Here is a 23,611-nt window from a genome sequence, read left to right as displayed (position 1 = left end):
GCCCCTCAAACTGACTCGCCCCCCAAACTGACTCGCCCCTCAAACTGACTCGCCCCCCAAACTGACTCGCCCCTCAAACTGACTCGTCCCTCAAACTGACTCGCCCCCCAAACTGACTCGCCCCTCAAACTGACTCGTCCCTCAAACTGACTCGTCCCTCAAACTGACTCGCCCCTCAAACTGACTCGTCCCTCAAACTGACTCGCCCCCCAAACTGACTCGCCCCTCAAACTGACTCGTCCCTCAAACTGACTCGTCCCTCAAACTGACTCGCCCCCCAAACTGACTCGTCCCTCAAACTGACTCGCCCCCCAAACCGACTCGCCCCTCAAACCGACTCGTCCCTCAAACCGACTCGCCCCTCAAACCGACTCGCCCCCCAAACCGACTCGTCCCTCAAACCGACTCGTCCCTCAAACCGACTCGTCCCTCAGGTAAACTGACTCGTCCCTCAAACTGACTCGCCCCTCAAACTGACTCGCCCCTCAAACTGACTCGTTCCTCAAACTGACTCGTCCCTCAAACTGACTCGTCCCTCAAACTGACTCGCCCCTCAGGTAAACTGACTCGCCCCTCAAACTGACTCGTCCCTCAAACCGACTCGTCCCTCAAACTGACTCGTCCCTCAAACTGACTCGCCCCTCAGGTAAACTGACTCGCCCCTCAAACTGACTCGTCCCTCAAACCGACTCGTCCCTCAAACTGACTCGCCCCTCAAACTGACTCGTCCCTCAAACCGACTCGTCCCTCAAACTGACTCGCCCCTCAGGTAAACTGACTCGCCCCTCAAACTGACTCGTCCCTCAAACTGACTCGTCCCTCAAACTGACTTGTCCCTCAGGTAAACTAACTCGTCCCTCAAGTAAACTGACTTGTCCCTCAGGTAAACTAACTCGTCCCTCAGGTTAACTGACTCGCCCCTCAGGTAAACTGACTCGCCCCTCAAACTGACTCGTCCCTCAAACTGACTCGTCCCTCAAACTGACTTGTCCCTCAGGTAAACTAACTCGTCCCTCAAGTAAACTGACTTGTCCCTCAGGTAAACTGACTCGTCCCTCAGGTTAACTGACTCGTCCCTCAGGTAAACTGACTCGCCCCTCAGGTAAACTGACTCGTCCCTCTAACTGACTTGTCCCTCAGGTAAATTAACTCGTCCCTCAGGTTAACTGACTCGTCCCTCAGGTAAACTGACTCGCCCCTCAGGTAAACTGACTCGTCCCTCTAACTGACTCGTCCCTCAGGTAAACTGACTCGCCCCTCAGGTAAACTGACTCGTCCCTCTAACTGACTCGTCCCTCAGGTTAACTGACTCGTCCCTCAGGTTAACTGACTCGTCCCTCAAACTGACTCGTCCCTCAGGTAAACTGACTCGCCCCTCAGGTAAACTGACTCGTCCCTCAGGTAAACTGACTCGTCCCTCAGGTAAACTGACTCGTCCCTCAAACTGACTCGTCCCTCAAACTGACTCGTCCCTCAGGTTAACTGACTCGTCCCTCAGGTAAACTGACTCGTCCCTCAGGTAAACTGACTTGTCCCTCAAACTAACTCGTCCCTCAGGTTAACTGACTTGTCCCTCAAACTAACTTGTCCCTCAGGTAAACTGACTCGTCCCTCAGGTAAACTGACTCGTCCCTCTAACTGACTCGTCCCTCAGGTTAACTGACTCGCCCCTCAGGTAAACTGACTCGCCCCTCAAACTAACTCGTCCCTCAGGTTAACTGACTCGTCCCTCAGGTAAACTGATTCGTCCCTCAGGTAAACTGACTTGTCCCTCAAACTAACTCGTCCCTCAGGTTAACTGACTCGTCCCTCAGGTAAACTGACTCGTCCCTCAGGTTAACTGACTCGTCCCTCAGGTAAACTGACTCGTCCCTCAGGTAAACTGACTTGTCCCTCAAACTAACTTGTCCCTCAGGTAAACTAACTCGTCCCTCAGGTTAACTGACTCGTCCCTCAGGTTAACTGACTCGTCCCTCAGGTAAACTGACTCGTCCCTCAGGTAAACTGACTTGTCCCTCAAACTAACTTGTCCCTCAGGTAAACTAACTCGTCCCTCAGGTTAACTGACTCGTCCCTCAGGTAAACTGACTCGTCCCTCAGGTTAACTGACTCGTCCCTCAGGTTAACTGACTCGTCCCTCAGGTTAACTGACTCGCCCCTCAGGTAAACTGACTCGCCCCTCAAACTGACTCGTCCCTCAGGTTAACTGACTTGTCCCTCAGGTTAACTGACTCGTCCTTCAGGTAAACTGACTCGCCCCTCAGGTAAACTGACTCGTCCCTCTAACTGACTCGTCCCTCAGGTTAACTGACTCGTCCCTCAGGTAAACTGACTCGCCCCTCAAACTAACTCGTCCCTCAGGTTAACTGACTCGTCCCTCAGGTTAACTGACTCGTCCCTCAGGTAAACTGACTCGTCCCTCAGGTTAACTGACTCTTCCCTCAGGTAAACTGACTCGTCCCTCAGGTTAACTGACTCGTCCCTCAGGTTAACTGACTCGTCCCTCAATCTAACTCGTCCCTCAGGTTAACTGACTCGTCCCTCAGGTTAACTGACTCGTCCCTCAAACTGACTCGTCCCTCAGGTTAACTGACTCGTCCCTCAGGTTAACTGACTCGTCCCTCAGGTAAACTGACTCGTCCCTCAGGTTAACTGACTCGTCCCTCAGGTTAACTGACTCGCCCCTCAGGTAAACTGACTCGCCCCTCAAACTGACTCGTCCCTCAAACTGACTTGTCCCTCAGGTTAACTGACTCGTCCCTCAGGTAAACTGACTCGCCCCTCAGGTAAACTGACTCGTCCCTCTAACTGACTCGCCCCTCAGGTTAACTGACTCGTCCCTCAGGTTAACTGACTCGTCCCTCAGGTAAACTGACTCGCCCCTCAAACTAACTCGTCCCTCAGGTTAACTGACTCGTCCCTCAGGTTAACTGACTCGTCCCTCAGGTAAACTGACTCGTCCCTCAGGTTAACTGACTCTTCCCTCAGGTAAACTGACTCGTCCCTCAGGTTAACTGACTCGTCCCTCAGGTTAACTGACTCGTCCCTCAATCTAACTCGTCCCTCAGGTTAACTGACTCGTCCCTCAGGTTAACTGACTCGTCCCTCAAACTGACTCGTCCCTCAGGTAAACTGACTCGTCCCTCAGGTAAACTGACTCGTCCCTCAGGTTAACTGACTCGTCCCTCAGGTTAACTGACTCGTCCCTCAGGTTAACTGACTCGCCCCTCAGGTCTCTGCAGCTAGTCATTTATGACCAGAATCAAGTCCACACTGATATCTTCACTGCTGGGACAAGCTGGATCAATAACTGATGACTGACAACATCTCATTATTACTGACTAAATATTATATTTATTATTATTATTATTAGGTCACTGTGATGAATTTATAAAATTAGTAGCTGGACACCAAACTATGAGCTCAGAGGAACTTTGGTCCTGATGGATTTCCAGAGACCTCTGCTTGGTTTCTATCAGCATTCTAATAACAAGATCAGGTCTGGACTCACTGTGCTGCCTTGCTCCTACTGACACCGTGTTGTTCGTCATTCTATGATGTGAATAATTAATTTAAAGTTTAGTCATCACATATTATTTGTTGTTAATAATAAATGATCTAAGACAGTGGTTCTCAACGTGGGGTCCGGGGACCACTAGGGGTCCTTGAGGGCGTTCCAGGGGGTCCCCAGGCAAATTGATGAATTATTAAACTTCACCATTATTTAATTTACAAGAAGTGAACACAGTTAGAGAATGTAGAAGAAAGACTGTTCTGATCAGTTTCTCTGCTCTCTCTCTACCTGCAGCACAGACAGGCAGGGAGTTCTGGACAAAATCATCTAACAATAAAAATATTCTCAGATTTGGGTCCGAGAGACAAAATCTCATCAAATGGGGTCTGTGGCCCTAATGTGGACTAAATTAGGGTCCTTGATATGAAAAAGGTTGAGATTTACTGATCTAAGACATAATCTACATGCCTGATGTGCATCTTCTCCTGTGTCTTCTGCTCAGCAGCTGTTTGCTGATCGGTTCTTGAATTCAATTCAAAGTCCTTGAGATCGTCTGTAGAGCTCTGCATGTCAGGCACCAGCCGACATTAGAGATCTACTGCAGCCCTGTGTGACCAGCTGGTCCCTGAGGTCCTCTGATCAGGGTTTGCTGGCTGTTCCTCGATCGAGGCTAAAAGCTAAAGCAGACTGAGCTTTTGAGGTTGTGGCTCCTAAACTTTGGAACTCTCTCCCTCTGGATCTGTGGACACTGTGGACTCCTTTAAAAAGCAGCTCAAGACCCATTTGTTTAGACTTGCCTTTGTGTAATTTTCTATTTACTTTTGTTTTTATGGAGTTTTTTTTTTTTTTTTGGTCTGTTTTTATTGTGTTTTCTGTCTGTATGTATGTTTATGCTTTATTTCCTCTGTGAAGCACTTTGTGACGTCTCTGCTCTCGAAAGGTGCTTATAAATAAAGTTACTTACTTACTTCCTTCCTAAAATAAAACAACAGCTACCAAAAAAACACAACTTTTGTAACGAGTCAGGTATTTCCGAGCCTCGCGGCAGCCCCTGAACGCAACAGAGGCAGTCCGCTCGGCTCTCCATTTCGCTCCGGTCTGTTTATCGCCTCGCCGCCTCTCTGACCTTTTACACCCGTTTAAAAGAAATGGGAACGCTTTAATTTCCCCAAGACGACGTTTCACTCGGCTGTTCACCGCCCGTCGGACTCACGACATCACACTTGATTTTCTCCTTCTCGGCTGTGAGCTGAAAAAACGGTGAGTGTTTCTCTCCGGTGAGTGTTTCTCTCCGGTGAGTGTTTCTCTCCGCCGCTCTCCCGCGGCGGCCGGCCCGCGGCGGCCGCGCGGCCTCCGGCTCTCCTGGAACTCGAGTCCCGCGGTTCGCGTTTCGGGTCGCAGGCCGCGGATAGAGCCCCCCACAGTGGGCAGCGAGTCCGGACTTAAAAAAATAGATGTGGAATAGAAACAGAAACAGACGCGTCTCACCGCAGCAGCGGCGGGTCTTTCTGTCGGGAGAAAAGCGGTTTAATGGAGGAAGCTGCTGTTATTCTAGCTAGTGTTACGGGTTAGCTAGCGTGGTGCTAACGCCAGCTAGCCGGCTAATGTTAGCTAGCTCTCCGGGTTTTGCTGCTTGGTATTTTTGTGCTGGATAACAAACCAACACACAACCTGCTGTAGGCCTCTGGAGTTCCCGGGACTGTGTGTGAAACCTTTACTCGGTAATGTGTTGTTTAAACAGCACATTACCGAGTAAAGGTTTCAAGCTAGCCGGGCTAGCAGGTAGCAAGTGAAGGTAAAGCTTGGAAACTAGAACAACTCTTTCTAACTGAGCTGTTAGCTGTTAGCTGCTAGCTGTTAGCTGTTAGCTGTTAGCTGTTAGCTGCTAGCCGGAGCTTAGCTGCTGCTCAGATCCTCTTACGGCAGCAGACCGTCTGGAAGCAGATGATGAAACTCAGGGACACAAAACACCTTTTTGAGACGTTTGGCTGAACCGTGAGATTCACACAGAGGCAGAAGCTCTCTCTCTCTCTCTCTCTCTCTCTCTCTCTCTCTCTCTCTCTCTCTCTCTCTCTCTCTCTCTCTCTCTCTCTCTCTCTCTCTCTCTCTCACACACACACACACTGTACAACACACAGGAGTGTTGTGCAGTTTGTCTTCAGTCACTACAGTTCAACTCCATGAGGAAGAAGTAAAGGCCTTTAGGTAGAAACATCAGATAGACAGGTAGACTGATAGATAGATAGATAGATAGACTGATAGATAGACCGGTAGATGGATGGATGGATAGAAACACCAGACGGCCTTTTAGCTCTGATTGTGTCTCTGATGGCTTGGTGGTGGAGGAGGATTGTGATTGAATCCTGTTGGTTGGAGATGTGACCCGGTGTTGTGACATGACAGACGGTCCTGCGGTCCGGTCCGGTCCGGTTCGGTCCGGTCCAGAGACCGAAGGACTGATCTGGGAGCAGCAGGTCAGGTTGAGTCTGAGGAAAGCTGTTGTTTGCTGCTGATCTCTGACCTGGTTTGGACGGAGGTGGACACAGGACACCACCAGGCTGCAGGGTGAGAGCCAAACCTGGGAGGCTGTGTGGCCCGGGACCTGGAGGGTGTGTGTGTGTGTGTGTGTGTGTGTGTGTGTGTGTGTGTGTGTGTGGAGGGGGGGGGGGCAGAGAGGCAGGACGCTCTCTGGCAACTTGTGATTAATCTGTTGATAAGAGGATCTGTCTCCCCAAAGCCTGTTTATAGCCGAGCAGAGAGACAGACAGACCGGCTTCAAATTAGGCCTAATCAACTTAGCCTGGACCCGGCAGCTCCCAGCATGCCGCGCTCCACCGGACTTAGCCTGGACCCGGCAGCTCCCAGCATGCCGCGCTCCACCGGACTTAACCTGGACCCGGCAGCTCCCAGCATGCCGCGCTCCACCGGACTTAGCCTGGACCCGGCAGCTCCCAGCATGCCGCGCTCCACCGGACTTAACCTGGACCCGGCAGCTCCCAGCATGCCGCGCTCCACCCGACTTAACCTGGACCCGGCAGCTCCCAGCATGCCGCGCTCCACCGGACTCCGCCCGCCGCGTTCAACTGCTGCTGCGTTCCAGAGAGCGAAGGAAAGTCTGAAATTCAGATTTCCTGCTCAGAAACGTGACGGAGCGGCTCTTCAGGATGGAACGACAAGAAGGAAACTGGAGGTTTCTGAGAGCAACACACACACACACACACACACACCCACATACACCCACACACACATACACACACACACACTTACACCCACACACACACACACCCACACACATACACCCACACACACACACACCCACACACACACACACACCCACATACACCCACACACACATACACCCACACACACACACATACACACACACACACACACACACCCACCCCACTGCATTACTTTAACAGTCAGCCTATATCACAGTTTCCCATTTGGCAGACGCTGCTGTCCAGAGCGAACTCAGGATACAGTTCAGTTTGAGTTCCAGTGTCACATGACCTCAGATCGATCAAACAGCTGACTGGTTAAACACAGACATTTGAAATGTAAAGCTGCTCATTGGCTGCCGACAGTCACATGACATCATCGGTTTGCATCAGGAGCCGCTCTGCTGGAAGACTCAGCGGTCGGGATTACGACCCGCCAGCTGGGAATTTCTGACTTTGAACGCAGCATTTGTGTTGAAAGAGCATTGTGTGTGTGTGTGTGTGTGTGTGTGTGTGTGTGTGTGTGTGGGGTTTAATTCTGCTTCACAGTCACAGAAGATGACTTGCAGTGAGATTTGAGGCAGTTCTCCCAGGGGAAAAGCTTCTTTCAGGGAAATCAGCCGGTCGAACCGGTGAGGTTTGGGTTCAGCATGGAGTCTGAAGGGCTGGAGTGTGTGTGTGTGTGTGTGTGTGTGTGTGTGTGTGTGTGTGTGTGTGTGTGTGTGTGTGTGTGTGTGTGTGTGTGTGTGTGTGTGTGTGTGGGGCAGCTGTTGTGTTGCAGGTGGCAGGTTCAGCTCCAGAACAGGTTTGGTTTGGTTCCCCTCCTCTCTGTCGGCTCTGTTCATCATCAGAAGTGTTGATGATGTCAGAGCGGCTGCTCTGTGCGTCGACTCGCCTCCCCCCCGCCTCCCTCCCTCCTCCCTCCCGCCCCCCTGGTCATATCCAGGTGTTCAGATTTGCATATCAGCTGTGGTGGGAAGCCGGGTTCAGGGTGGACGCTCTGAAGCTCCCGGTTCGTAAAGCTCTGTGTGCGTCTGGTAGAGTCTTGGGTCTCTTCCTCCATGATAAAACCCCCAAATCAGTGATTCTGTGATCTGTTGCTCCGGTAGAGGAGACTGGAGAGTTGTGGGTTTTTTTTTTTTCAATAATTGTAAATAGGTGAAAAAAAGCAGATTCTGCAATATATATATATATATATCTCACTTTTTTCCCACCAATTTACATAATTATGTATTATTTCCTTGGTTCCATCATAAGTTTCTCTGACTGGATCTCTGTGTTCCACTGGTTCAGACTGAAAGGATTAATAAACAAAGAAAGATTCACTTCAAAACACTTCAGCAGCAGGATGGTTTTTATATCTCATCACAATCTGCTGTGTCGGCGTTCCTTCATGTGCTGCAAGAGATTTTCAGACTGTTCCTCCAGACAGAGGCAGTGAATGGAGAGAGAAAAAACCCCACAATTCTCCAGTCTGCTCTACCAGAGCAACAGATCACAGAATCACTGATTTGGGGTTTTATCATGGAGGAAGAAACAAGACTCTACCAGATGCACACAGAGTTAACTGCAGTTTCAGCCTCATCAGAAGCTGAGAGACACATGAAGGAGCTGGTGGAGTTAAAGACAGGCTGCTGCTTCACCGTCTGCCTGTCTGTCTACCTGTCTGTCTGCCTGTCTATCTGTCTACCTGTCTGTCTGCCTGTCTATCTGTCTGTCTGTCTATCTGTCTACCTGTCTATCTGTCTACCTGTCTATCTGTCTACCTGTCTTATCTGTCTACCTGTCTATCTGTCTACCTGTCTGTGTCTGTCTGTCTGTCTGTCTACCTGTCTGTCTACCTGTCTGTCTGCCTGTCTATCTGTCTACCTGTCTGTCTACCTGTCTGTCTGCCTGTCTATCTGTCTGCCTGTCTATCTGTCTACCTGTCTGTGTCTGTCTGTCTGCCTGTCTGTCTGTCTACCTGTCTGCCTGTCTGTCTCTAATATACAGAGAAACAGTTCAGGCTCTCTTGCTCTGTCTAATTCTGAGATCAGAGTGTTTTCATGACTCCAGTAGTTTATTTCATCACCCGACAGGCCGGTGGATTTAAAGGATTTTAAGTTCAGGAGGTTTTTCAGTTAATAGATGATTGATTAAATAGAATAATATGTTGCTGTTTCCTGGTTTGTACAGAAAGACGCTCCAGATAAAGTCATGAAGACACTTTGAAAGTTAAAATATCTCAGTCCTAAAATTCAAAACAGCTGCCAGAGGCTCGATCTGGTCTTCATTATTCAAATGTCTCTCTCTCTCTCTCTCTCTCTCTCTCTCTCTCTCTCTCTCTCTCTCTCTCTCTCTCTCTCTCTCTCTCTCTCTCTCTCTCTCTCTCTCTCTCTCTCTCTCTCTCTCTCTCTCTCTCTCTCTCTCTCTGTCTCTCCAGGTGAAGAGACTACATGTCCCAGAATCCTTGGTGAGAGTGAGTGACTGCTTCCTGTCCGTGTTTCCTCCCTCCGTCCGGTTGGTTGGATGAGTCCCAAAGAGCAACAGCATCGTGAGCAGTGATTGGGCGCTGAGCCAGACCGGGTAGCCAACGGGGAGCCAGGTGAGAGGTCAGGTGACGCTGCTGTCACATCTACATGTTAGTCTTGACTTGCTGCATGAAGAGAAGACTTGAGACTGGACTTGACTTGGGTTCTGGTGTCTTGGGACTTGACTCTGACTTGTACTCTGATGACTTGAAAAGGTTTCTAAAGTCTTGACTTGAGATCTTGTGTTTGTGTAAATGACTTAGATTGAAAGTGATGAGATTTGTTCCAGCAGACGACTGAATTTAAATTCTGTTTTCTGAATTTGTATGGAATGATTGAATTTATTGAAGTTGAAACCGATTATAGAAATCAAACTCATGATGCTCTTACCAAGTTTTTATCCTATTAAAACCATATTGCATTGAAAAGTCCTAGATATTTAGTTTTCTTTAAGATATTAAATTGATACTGGACTCTTGATTTGTTCTGACTTGACTTGCTGTTTTACATTTAGACTTAAACACTTGAGACATTTATGTATATGAAAACGTCACAGATTAACACTTGAATTTATTGAAAACATACATATCGTACCGTATGTACTTTGATCACACAAACCTGTAAATAGTCTTTGCGTTCCTCCTGTGTGTGTGTGCAGGATGGGACTGGTTCAGTGAACTGGGTCTTGTGCTTTTTGTCCCTGCAGGCTAGCCATCATGGCGGACGTGGACCCGGACACCCTGCTGGAGTGGCTGCAGATGGGACAGGGAGACGAGCGCGACATGCAGCTGATCGCTCTGGAGCAGCTGTGCATGCTGCTGCTCATGTCCGACAACGTGGACCGCTGCTTCGAGACGTGAGTCCAGCTCCGCCACCGCACCACGAACCGCACCGCACCGCACCACGAACCGCACCACGAACCGAACCGCACCACGAACCGAACCGCTCCACGAACCGCACCACGAACCGCACCACGAACCGCACCACGAACCGCACCACGAACCGCACCACGAACCGCACCACGAACCGAACCGCACCACGAACCGAACCGCACCACGAACCGCACCGCACCGCACCGCACCACGAACCGCACCACGAACCGCACCACGAACCGCACCGCACCACGAACCGCACCACGAACCGCACCACGAACCGCACCACGAACCGCACCACGAACCGAACCGCACCACGAACCGAACCGCACCACGAACCGCACCACGAACCGAACCGCACCACGAACCGCACCACGAACCGAACCGCACCACGAACCGCACCACGAACCAAACCACGAACCGAACCGCACCACGAACCGAACCGCGAACCGAACCGCACCACGAACCGAACCGCACCACGAACCGAACCGCTCCACGAACCGAACCGCTCCACGAACCGCTCCACGAACCGAACCGCTCCACGAACCATTCCACGAACCGAACCGCACCACGAACCGAACCGCACCACGAACCGCTCCACGAACCATTCCACGAACCGAACCGCTCCACGAACCGAACCGCTCCACGAACCGCTCCACGAACCGAACCGCTCCACGAACCATTCCACGAACCGAACCGCACCACGAACCGCACCACGAACCGAACCGCACCACGAACCGCACCACGAACCAAACCACGAACCGAACCGCACCACGAACCGAACCGCGAACCGAACCGCACCACGAACCGAACCGCACCACGAACCGAACCGCTCCACGAACCGAACCGCTCCACGAACCGCTCCACGAACCGAACCGCTCCACGAACCATTCCACGAACCGAACCGCACCACGAACCGAACCGCACCACGAACCGCACCACGAACCGCTCCATGAACCGAACCGCACCACGAACCGCACCACGAACCGAACCGCACCACGAACCGAACCGCTCCACGAACCGAACCGCTCCACGAACCGAACCGCTCCACGAACCGAACCGCGAACCGAACCGCACCACGAACCGAACCGCTCCACGAACCGAACCGCACCACGAACCGAACCGCACCACGAACCGAACCGCTCCACGAACCGAACCGCTCCACGAACCGAACCGCTCCACGAACCGAACCGCGAACCGCACCACGAACCGCACCACGAACCGCACCACGAACCGCACCACGAACCGAACCGCACCACGAACCGAACCGCACCACGAACCATTCCACGAACCGAACCTCACCACGAACCGCACCACGAACCGAACCGCACCACGAACCGCACCACGAACCGAACCACGAACCGAACCGCACCACGAACCGAACCGCGAACCGAACCGCACCACGAACCGAACCGCTCCACGAACCGCTCCACGAACCGAACCGCTCCACGAACTGAACCGCACCACGAACCATTCCACGAACCGAACCGCACCACGAACCGAACCGCACCACGAACCGCACCACGAACCGCTCCATGAACCGAACCGCACCACGAACCGCACCACGAACCGCTCCATGAACCGAACCGCACCACGAACCGCACCACGAACCGAACCGCACCACGAACCGAACCGCTCCACGAACCGAACCGCTCCACGAACCGAACCGCTCCACGAACCGAACCGCGAACCGAACCGCACCACGAACCGAACCGCTCCACGAACCGAACCGCACCACGAACCGAACCGCACCACGAACCGAACCGCTCCACGAACCGAACCGCTCCACGAACCGAACCGCTCCACGAACCGAACCGCGAACCGAACCGCACCACGAACCGAACCGCTCCACGAACCGAACCGCTCCACGAACCGAACCGCTCCACGAACCGAACCGCGAACCGAACCGCACCACGAACCGAACCGCTCCACGAACCGAACCGCTCCACGAACCGAACCGCTCCACGAACCGCTCCACGAACCGAACCGCACCACTCCACGAACCGCTCCACGAACCGAAACGCGAACCGTACCACGAACCGAACCGCACCATGAACTGAACCGCACCACGAACCATTCCACGAACCATTCCACGAACCGCACCGCTCCACGAACCGAACCGCTCCACGAACCGAACCGCTCCACGAACCGCTCCACGAACCGCTCCACGAACCGAACCGCTCCACAAACCGCTCCACGAACCGCTCCACGAACCGAACCGCACCACGAACCGCTCCACGAACCGCATCACGAACCGATCCACGAACCGAACCGAACCGCTCCACGAACCGCATCACGAACCGATCCACGAACCGAACCGAACCGAACCGCTCCACGAACCGAACCACACCACGAACCACACCACGAACCGAACCGCACCACGAACCGCTCCACGAACCGCTCCACGAACCGAACCGATCCACGAACCGCATCACGAACCGATCCACGAACCGATCCATACTGGCTTTCTGCTCACACACATACATTTATGTTCCCAATATTATAATTCTATATTAAGTTGTTGACTACTACTATTAAAATACAGTGTTAAATGAAAATATTAACTTTGGGGTTTGAATTTGCCCTGAAGGTTATTTGAGATAACGACCGTCTTGTTGAACATTATTATTACATGGCCCGGAAATATTGATTACAAATAATTTTATTAGAAATGAAAGTGATGTAGCAGCTTCCAGCAGGACTGTCTACAGGAACCAAGCAGTAATGTCTTTTTGCCATAAGGTGGCACCAGGTAATTTTATCAGAAATCAACAAAATTGATCAGACGCCTTGGACTGTAGAGTGATTTGATCAGATGTGAAGAAAGCGGTTTGACCTCAGGATGCCTTCATTGGCCAATCAGAATTGAGTATTCAACAGAGCCGTGTACTCTCACAGTGTGTTGGGACTCAGAATGGGATGCTGGTCTGTTTGGATGTTTTCTCCACCTGACAGGAGAAATTATGGACTTTAAGAACCATGAAGAAACTGAACTGGTCAGTCAAACAAACCAACAGACACAAATCTATCCGTCAATAATTCCGTCTGTTTCCTGATGAAGGGCAAAGGTCATTGGCTGGAAAGGTTTTAGCACCCTCATCAAAATAATCCAAACCTCTCTGTTTTAATAACATCCAGGAAACTGTGATGCCACAACAGAATAGAGCAGGCTGCACAAGACTACAGTAGACTAGATTCAGATGCAGTAGAATAACACTTCCAAAAACTTTGTTTCATCTTAAATTAAGCTGGTAAAGTAGTTAGTAGATTACAAGAATTTAGTTTTATCTTTAAACTCAACTAAAAGACCCTGGTTATTAAAGCAGGCCATTTAAAACCCAATTTATTACATTTACATGTACATTTCATTACATTTATTTACTGTATCTTACTCTCTTATCCAGGGAGACTTCCACTGAGGTCAACGGTAGAATCTGCTTCAATTCCTAGATCAACAACATTACAAGCAGCCAATAGTAAGGAGGCCAAAGGTCAGAGGTCACGGTACCCAGACCTCCCTCTGACCCTCCTGTCTTTCTCTCCCTCCTCCAGCTGTCCTCCTCGAACCTTCCTGCCCGCTCTGTGTAAGATCTTCCTGGATGAGAGCGCCCCGGACAACGTGCTGGAGGTGACGGCGCGGGCCATCACCTACTACCTGGACGTGTCGGCGGAGTGCACCCGCAGGATCGTGGGCGTGGACGGAGCCATCAAGGCGCTGTGCAACCGGCTGGTGGTGGTGGAGCTGAACAACCGGACCAGCCGCGACCTGGCAGAGCAGTGCGTCAAGGTACGAACTGGGCCAGGAGCCGGGGGTTTGGGTCCGTGATCAAGGCACGAGCCGGGGTTTTGGGTCCGTGATGAAGGTATGAGCCGGACCAGGAGCTGGGGGTTTGGGTCCATGATCAAGGTATGAGCCGGACCAGGAACCGGGGGTTTGGTTCCGTGATCAAGGTACGAGCCGGGGATTTGGGTCTGTGATCAAGGCACGAGCCGAGTGAGGAGCCGGGGGTTTTAGTTCCGTGATCAAGGTATGAGCCGGAGCAGGAGCCGGGGGTTTGGTTCCGGGATCACAAGGTATGAGCCGGACCAGGAGCTGGGGGTTTGGGTCTGTGATCAAGGTCTGAGCCGGACCAGGAGCCGGGGGTTTGGGTCTGTGATCAAGGTCTGAGCCGGACCAGGAGCCGGGGGTTTGGGTCCGTGATCAAGGTATGAGCCGGACCAGGAACCGGGGGTTTGGGTCCGTGATCAAGGTATGAGCCAGACCAGGAACCTGGGGTTTGGGTCCATGATCAAGGTACGAGCTGGGGGTTTGGGTCTGTGATCAAGGCATGAGCCGAGTGAGGAGCCAGGGTTTGGTTCCGTGATCAAGGTATGAGCCGGGCCTGGAGCCAGGGTTTGGGTCTGTGATCAAGGCACGAGCCGGGCCAGGAGCCGGGGGTTTGGGTCCGTGATCAAGGCACGAGCCGGGCCAGGAGCCGGGGGTTTGGGTCCGTGATCAAGGCACGAGCCGGGCCAGGAGCCGGGGGTTTGGTTCCGGGATCACAAGGCACGAGCCGGGCCAGGAGCCGGGGGTTTGGGTCCGTGATCAAGGCACGAGCCGGACAAGGAGCCGGGGGTTTGGGTCCGTGATCAAGGCACGAGCCGGACAAGGAGCCGGGGGTTTGGGTCCGTGATCAAGGCATGAGCCGAGTGAGGAGCCGGGGTTTGGTTCCGTGATCAAGGTATGAGCCGGACCAGGAGCCGGGGTTTGGGTCTGTGATCAAGGCACGAGCCGGGCCTGGAGCCAGGGTTTGGGTCTGTGATCAAGGCACGAGCCGGGCCTGGAGCCAGGGTTTGGGTCTGTGATCAAGGCACGAGCCGGACAAGGAGCCGGGGGTTTGGGTCCGTGATCAAGGTGTGAGCCGGACCACGAGCCAGGGGTTTGGGTCCGTGATCAAGGTACAAGCCAGGCAAGGAGCCGGGGGTTTGGGTCCGTGATCAAGGTGTGAGCCGGACCAGGAGCCGGGGGATTGGGTCTGTGATTAAGGTACGAGCCGGACCACGAGCCGGGGGTTTGGGTCCATGATCGTTCAGTTTCAGTGGGTCTGGGTGACGTCTACTGAAATGACAGACGGCACACAGTTAGAATAATGATGGTGCTTTTTAAAGGATAGAAGGCAACTGAAGTCCTCGGTTGACTGAAGGCGGGGACACGCTAAAAGATTTTTCCTATCATAAGCAACAATGAAAAGATTGAGCAGCGTCATTTAAAACTGAAATTTGCAGATTTCCAGTCTGTTGTCTCACACACACACACACACACACACACACACACACACACACACACACACACACACACACACACACACACACACACACAGCTGTCTTTGAGGAGCACAAATCAAACGACCATAGACGTATAAAAAAGACAGAGTAAGCGGCCACAGTTCTCTCACGAGAATGTGATTTTTCGTGGTACACCTGCGCTTTATATGTATTTTTCTGCAATATTTTGATACCAAAACAAACATGCAGACCATATGGCTTCCAGCAGGTGTGGTTTGTGCAGCGATTGGCATGGAAAACAGAGGGAGAAGACATTCAGGTTTCTTTTTCTCTCCTGGCTTAGATCTTGTGTTTATTTTTCCCCTCTTCTTCGTCTGTCGCAAACTCAATTTTCATTGGCTATTGTGTGTTGTGATGTAAAGAAAAATCACAACACACAAAACAAGGATCCGATTCTGTAGCTCATATCCATGTGATCCAGATGGGAATTGTGAAAATGCGACTCCATGCAGCTTTTTGCTGTTCACACTGATAGAAAACCTCAGAACTGAGTCACATGGAGGGAAACGGTCTGCAGTGTGAACGCAGTCCGGCTGTTTTGTCTCGTTATCAGACTCCTCAACGCTCTGATGTCATTAATTCGATAAGCCGGGTCACTTCTCTGTCACCGGGCTCATCCTGTTTTGTTCCAGTAAAATCTCATCAGAGAGTCTGTATCTTCTCTTCTATCTTCATGACGTCTCGCTTCAGGATCTGTTGTTATCAGGAGAGTTATCTGAGTTTTACTGTCAGTGTTTCACAGCATCATCAACACTGATGATCCTCAGCAGACAGACAGTCAGTGTCAGTCAGGTGAAGCTGAGGAAGCTGTGATGGTTAACTGCAGCTGTGGCCAGCAGTGTTCAAAGTGTAAAGTTTTTTTTTTGTATATCTTAACGTACAACGTGTCAGGCGTCCTGGAGGCTCGTACCATGTGACCACAAGTCCTGGTTCCGATCCGGCCTGGGACCTCTCAATCAATCGATCAATCAATTATTTGTGTAGCACATTTCATACAGAGACGCAGCGTAATGTGCCGTCATATAAGAAATATTTTTTTAAAAACAGGAGAAAATTGAACCAGATTCCTACACAAAATCCCTCTGTGGCATCTCATCCCACTCTCTCTGTCTCTCTGTACTGTGACTGATCCAATAAAGCCAAAAAATAATAATAAAAGAAAAACATGTAAGTCGTATCCATAAATTGGTCACCTGCTGATGAGCGTGTGAGCCTGCAGGTTTATCAAGAAACAGGCTGAGCTGCCAATAACAAATCAAACATGTAAAATTTAGCCTGGTTTCTGAAGTTCTGGTTGAATTTCTACATGCTGATGTTCAGGTCTCAGGTCTCCAAGTTAGTTCATGATCATTTTATTTGTCCAGTAGGATAATCTGGTGAAATTTCATATTGCCATTCCTTGGAGCTTTGAACAAAACGCAGACCTTTGGTCATCCAATGTGCCTTTTATTTGGATAACTGCATAACCAAAATCAAATCAAACCGATCAAATCCCCCTCAGTCCGGTTCTCCGTTAGAGGCGGATTAAACATCAACTTTTAGTTCTTCATGCTGCAGCGCAGAGCTGAACAATTAATACAAAAATAAATAAATAAATCTCAATATGAACTTCTGCAGTTTCTAAATCTCAGAGTCTGCAGTTAATTTCTTCAGAGAGAGTTTGGTCCAAAGTGGATTTTTAGAATCAAAACCTTCATCAGACTCAAACTCAGTAAGTCTGCTCACTCATCTAGTTTAACTAAATCACTTTTCTTTAAACGGTTTTAAAGATGTAAATGTATGACAAGAAAAGTGTGTGTGTGTGTGTGTGTGTGTGTGTGTGTGTGTGTGTGTGTGTGTGTGTGTGTGTGTGTGTGTGTGTGTGTGTGTGTGTGTGTGTGTGTGTGTGTGTGTGTGTGTGTGTGTGTGTGTGTGTGTGTGTGTGTGTGTGTGGTGTGTGTGTGTGTGTGTGTGTGTGTGTGTGTGTGTGTGTGTGTGTGTGTGTGTGTGTGTGTGTGTGTGTGTGTGTGTGTGTGTTGGAGCGGAGCCACACAGCAGAGTCATGTGCTACCAAACATTTATTGATACACTGAAGAAACAACTGGCTTCTGTGTTCAGGATCGATCTGTTCCCCTGATAGAGGCAGGGGGACCAACTGATAGATATCTATTGATCAGTTCATTTGTTAATCTGTAGATTGATCTGTTAGAGAACGGATGTGTTAAGCTTCCACTTATCATCTGTTTGCTGCTCTGTGTGCATATATCTGAATATCTTGAATTTGTTAATCCAAGTATTAATGCGCCTGTCTCTGCGTAGCTGTTGGAGTTGACTGAGGACGGTGTTAATTAGTGCTGAAATCAGCATCAACAGAAAATTAGTCGATAATCGATTAATGGGTTTAGTCATTTATCAGTAAAAACACCAAACATTTTCTGGTTCCAGCTTCTCAGATTTGCTGCTTTTCTGTTTCATCTCTTTATTAAATGAATCTTTGTGTTTCTGTCTGCTGGTCGGACTGAGAAGAAACCTGAAGAATCACTTTGGACTCTGAGCTGAGACGGGATTTGTCTTTATTATTTAATAGACTAAATGATTAATCGAAAAGAGAATAGAAGAAGAATAGATTAATTGATAATGAAAATAATTGTTAGTTGCAGCCCTACTGTTAATATATTAATCTATTAATCTGTGTTTCTGTAGCTGATCTGCACCAGAGGTTTGACCGTATTAATCTAATATAAATAATCACCTCCTGTGTCCCTCCAGGTTCTGGAGCTGATCTGCACCAGAGAGTCGGGCGCTGTGTTCGAGGCCGGCGGTCTGAACTGCGTCCTGAGCTTCATCAGAGACAGCGGCCACCTGGTCCATAAAGACACGCTGCACTCGGCCATGGCGGTGGTGTCCCGGCTCTGCAGCAAGATGGAGCCGCAGGACTCGTCTCTGGAGACCTGCGTCGAGTCGCTGTCCAGCCTGCTAAAACACGAAGACCACCAGGTAACGGTCTGGGCTATCAAAGCTCTTTATGAGAAAATCAGACCGGACCGGGAGAGGGAACTTCACAGGAAGGAGGAAAAGTCTGGTCTAGTCTGGTCATCTGTGAATTAACCTGTGAGGAAGTACTGTGAGTAGTAAATAACCTGAGGAAGTACTGTGAGTAGTAAATAACCTGTGAGGAAGTACTGTGAGTAGTAAATAACCTGTGAGGAAGTACTGTGAGTAGTAAATAACCTGAGGAAGTACTGTGAGTAGTAAATAACCTGTGAGGAAGTACTGTGAGTAGTAAATAACCTGAGGAAGTACTGTGAGTAGTAATTAACCTGTGAGGAAGTACTGTGAGTAGTAAATAACCTGTGAGGAAGTACTATGAGTAGTAAATAACCTGTGAGGAAGTACTATGAGTAGTAAATAACCTGTGAGGAAGTACTATGAGTAGTAAATAACCTGTGGAGGAAGTACTGTGAGTAGTAAATAACCTGAGGAAGTACTGTGAGTAGTAATTAACCTGTGAGGAAGTACTGTGAGTAGTAAATAACCTGAGGAAGTACTGTGAGTAGTAATTAACCTGTGAGGAAGTACTGTGAGTAGTAATTAACCTGTGAGGAAGTACTGTGAGTAGTAATTAACCTGTGAGGAAGTACTGTGAGTAGTAATTAACCTGTGAGGAAGTACTGTGAGTAAAGAACACTGTTTTCTACGGAATAAAACCTGAGAGTTTTGAGCAGTCGGCAGCTGGTTGTACTAACACAGTATAAGTGCACTTTCAAGACTCTTCCATAGGTGTGCACAGTTCATGTAGTAATAATAATAATAATAATAATAAACTTTATTTAGAGAGAACTTTTCAAAATCAAAGTTCAGACTGCTTCACAAGGAACAAAACATGTAGAGCAAAAATAAAAGAGTCTGTAAAAATAAACATAGCAAAGAGATAGAAAGGTTTTTTTTTAAATAAACCATACTGCTGACTGCTGAAAACTATTTTTCATCAATTGTTCATTCAGCAACAGACTGATAGATCCTCAAATTTACATTTCACAATTATGATGTTTTTGTAGTATAGATTAGACTCTCCTGTGGCAGCTACCTGCTCTACCAGCTCCTTCTCTGTTCTAGCAGCCAGTAGCTGTTCAGAACAGACTGGTAGAGACAGACAGACAGACAGGTGTTCAGGTAGGTAGAGAGCAGACAGACAGACAGACAGGTGTTCAGGTAGGTAGAGAGCAGACAGACAGACAGACAGACAGGTGTTCAGGTAGGTAGAGAGCAGACAGACAGACAGGTGTTCAGGTAGGTAGAGAGCAGACAGACAGACAGGTGTTCAGGTATGTAGAGAGCAGACAGACAGGTGTTCAGGTAGGTAGAGAGCAGACAGACAGACAGGTGTTCAGGTAGGTAGAGAGCAGACAGACAGGTGTTCAGGTATGTAGAGAGCAGACAGACAGGTGTTCAGGTAGGTAGAGAGCAGACAGACAGACAGGTGTTCAGGTAGGTAGAGAGCAGACAGACAGACAGGTGTTCAGGTAGGTAGAGAGCAGACAGACAGACAGACAGACAGACAGGTGTTCAGGTAGGTAGAGAGCAGACAGACAGGTGTTCAGTATTTACCAGCTGCTCTCTCTCCTCCAGGTGTCGGACGGCGCTCTGCGCTGCTTCGCCTCATTGGCCGACCGGTTCACGCGTCGCGGCGTTGACCCCGCCCCCTTAGCCAAACACGGCCTGACGGAGGAGCTGCTGTCCCGCATGGCGGCCGCCGGCGGCACGGCGACAGGCCCCGCCTCTTCCTGTAAGCCGGGCCGGACCTCGACGGGCGCCGCCCCCTCCGCCGCCGACTCCAAACTCAGCAACCAGGTGTCCACCATCGTCAGCCTGCTGTCCACGCTCTGCAGGGGGTCACCGCTCGTCACACACGTACGTATCCTGACACCCTGTTCAGTCTCCTGACACCCTGTAATGTCTCCTGACACCCTGTAATGTCTCCTGACACCCTGTTCAGTCTCCTGACACCCTGTAATGTCTCCTGACACCCTGTAATGTCTCCTGACACCCTGTAATGTCTCCTGACACCCTGTAATGTCTCCTGACACCCTGTAATGTCTCCTGACACCCTGTTCAGTCTCCCGACACCCTGTTCAGTCTCCCGACACCCTGTAATGTCTCTCGACACCCTGTTCAGTCTCCCGACACCCTGTAATGTCTCCCGACACCCTGTTCAGTCTCCCGACACCCTGTAATGTCTCTCGACACCCTGTTCAGTCTCCCGACACCCTGCTCAGTCTCCCGACACCCTGTTCAGTCTCCCGACACCCTGTAATGTCTCCCGACACCCTGTACAGTCTCCCGACACCCTGTTCAGTTCAGTCTCCCGACACCCTGTTCAGTCTCCCGACACCCTGTAATGTCTCCCGACACCCTGTTCAGTCTCCCGACACCCTGTTCAGTCTCCCGACACCCTGTAATGTCTCCCGACACCCTGTAATGTCTCCCGACACCCTGTAATGTCTCCCGACACCCTGTTCAGTCTCCCGACACCCTGTAATGTCTCCCGACACCCTGTACAGTCTCCCGACACCCTGTTCAGTTCAGTCTCCCGACACCCTGTTCAGTCTCCCGACACCCTGTTCAGTTCAGTCTCCCGACACCCTGTTCAGTCTCCTCACACCCTGTAATGTCTCCTGACACCCTGTTCAGTTCAGTCTCCTGACACCCTGTTCAGTTCAGTCTCCTGACACCCTGTTCAGTTCAGTCTCCTGACACCCTGTTCAGTTCAGTCTCCCGACACCCTGTTCAGTCTCCCGACACCCTGTTCAGTTCAGTCTCCCGACACCCTGTAATGTCTCCCAACACCCTGTTCAGTATCCCGACACCCTGTTCAGTTCAGTCTCCCGACACCCTGTTCAGTCTCCCGACACCCTGTAATGTCTCCCGGACACCCTGTTCAGTCTCCTGACACCCTGTTCAGTCTCCTGACACCCTGTAATGTCTCCTGACACCCTGTTCAGTCTCCTGACACCCTGTAATGTCTCCTGACACCCTGTAGGCCCAAAGATCTGAAGCTAATGAATAGTTTAGAGAAAGAGATGCTATCTCTCTTACACAAGTAATGGTTGTTGTTAAAGGATAGATAGAACTGGATCCTCTAGATTTTATAGAAATTCAGTGATGAACTTCAGAAAGTTATTTTTTTTTCTTTCTTCTAAATTGCATATATAGCATTTCAGAATAAAAGTTGTCAGATCTTGCTAACTCTTCCTTTCCGCTGGCCTTGTTCCAGTGTGTTAAAAGCTAAAAGTATTAAAGAACACAACAACATTGTGTAGCGTGAAATGAAATGTGACAACGTTACTTCAGTTACACTAACATTCCTCCTTCTCCTCCTCTCTCTTCCTCCTGTCCTCCTCTCCTCCTCTCTCTCTTGAATTTAAGTGCCAAAAGCGTTGGTGAACTACAATGACCAGAATTCATTGCACTTGTGACGCTGTGTATCTGTATCTGCTCACCAAACCTCAGTGATCAGATCAAAACAGTCAGCTAATGTTGCTCCATTAGACTTTACTGTTATCTAAATACAAATAACTAGTATGTCACATTAAACATCTCTCTCTCTCTCTCTCTCTCTCTCTCTCTCTCTCTCTCTCTCTCTCTCTCTCCTCTCTCTCTCTCTCTCTCTCTCTCTCTCTCTGTCTTTCTCTCTCTCTCTCTCTCTCTCTCTCTCTCTCTCTCTCTCTCTCTCTCTCTCTCTCTCTCTCTCTCTCTCTCTCTCTCTCTCTCTCTCTCTCTCTCTCTCTTTCTCTCTCTGCCCTGCTCTCCTCCCCCCCCCCCCCCCCCCCCCAGGACCTCCTTCGTTCGGCTCTGCCCGACTCGATGGAGTCTGCGTTGGGAGGAGACGAGCGCTGTGTTCTGGACACGATGCGTCTGGTGGATCTGCTGCTGGTTCTGCTGTTCGAGGGTCGGAAGGCTCTCCCCAAGTCCAGCGCCGGGTCGACGGGTCGGATCCCCGGCCTGAGGCGCCTGGACAGCTCCGGGGAGAGATCCCACCGCCAGCTCATCGACTGCATCCGCAGCAAGGACACGGACGCCCTGATCGACGCCATCGACACGGGGGGTAGGCGCTACAGACGCTACTGACAGCACTGACAGCACTGACACTACTGACAGTACAAACACTATAGATACAGGGGGTAGGGAGCTACAGACGCTACTGACGCTACTGACGCTACTGACGCTACTGACAGTACTGACAGCACAAACACTATAGATACAGGGGGTAGGGAGCTACAGACGCTACTGACAGCACTGACACTACTGACAGTACAAACACTATAGACACGGGGTAGGGAGCTACAGACGCTACTGACAGCACTGACACTACTGATAGCACTGACACTAATGACGCTACTGACAGCACTGACACTACTGACAGCACTGACACTATAGACACAGGGGGTAGGGAGCTACAGACGCTACTGACAGCACTGACACTACTGACAGTACAAACACTATAGACACAGGGGGTAGGGAGCTACAGACACTACTGACAGTACTGACAGCACAAACACTATAGATACAGGGGGTAGGGAGCTACAGACGCTACTGACAGCACTGACACTACTGACAGTACAAACACTATAGACACAGGGGGTAGGGAGCTACAGACACTACTGACAGCACTGACAGTACTGACAGCACAAACACTATAGATACAGGGGGTAGGGCGCTACAGACGCTACTGACAGCACTGACACTACTGATAGCACTGACACTACCGATAGCACTGACACTAATGACGCTACTGACAGCACTGACACTACTGACAGCACCGACACTATAGACACAGGGGGTAGGGATCTACAGACGCTACTGACAGCACTGACACTACTGACAGTACAAACACTATAGACACAGGGGGTAGGGAGCTATAGACGCTACTGACAGCACTGACACTACTGACAGTACAAACACTATAGACACAGAGGGTATGGAGCTACAGACACTACTGATAGCACTGACAGTACTGACAGCACTGACACTACTGACAGCACAAACACTATAGACACAGAGGGTAGGGAGCTACAGACGCTACTGACACTACTGATAGTACAAACACTATAGACACAGGGGGTAGGGAGCTACAGACACTACTGATAGCACTGACAGTACTGACAGCACTGACACTACTGACAATACAAA

At 50.3% G+C, this 23,611-nt stretch overlaps 1 protein-coding gene across 1 annotated transcript; it reads left to right on the top strand.

Annotated features, from left to right (window-relative positions):
* Positions 1-4,603: 4,603 nt before the first annotated feature.
* On the top strand, positions 4,604-22,549 carry LOC139667376 (E3 ubiquitin-protein ligase HECTD1-like). The gene is made up of 7 exons (XM_071546827.1): positions 4,604-4,774; positions 9,158-9,319; positions 9,952-10,101; positions 13,670-13,904; positions 18,191-18,418; positions 20,051-20,332; positions 22,256-22,549. The coding sequence occupies exons 3-7, from the start codon at positions 9,962-9,964 to the stop codon at positions 22,547-22,549; spliced, it is 1,179 nt and encodes a 392-aa protein (XP_071402928.1). The 5' UTR covers positions 4,604-4,774; positions 9,158-9,319; positions 9,952-9,961.
* The last annotated feature ends 1,062 nt before the right edge of the window (positions 22,550-23,611 follow it).

The sequence above is a fragment of the Centroberyx affinis genome, unplaced genomic scaffold, assembly GCF_046629955.1.
Source record: "Centroberyx affinis isolate AG114_WGS23_722 - 3 ecotype Tasmania unplaced genomic scaffold, CSIRO-AGI_Caff_v1 ptg005485l_1, whole genome shotgun sequence".
Lineage (NCBI taxonomy): Eukaryota > Metazoa > Chordata > Actinopteri > Beryciformes > Berycidae > Centroberyx > Centroberyx affinis.
The sequence above is the reverse complement of the archived record's forward strand: the minus strand, read 5'-3'. Positions and strand labels throughout refer to the sequence as shown.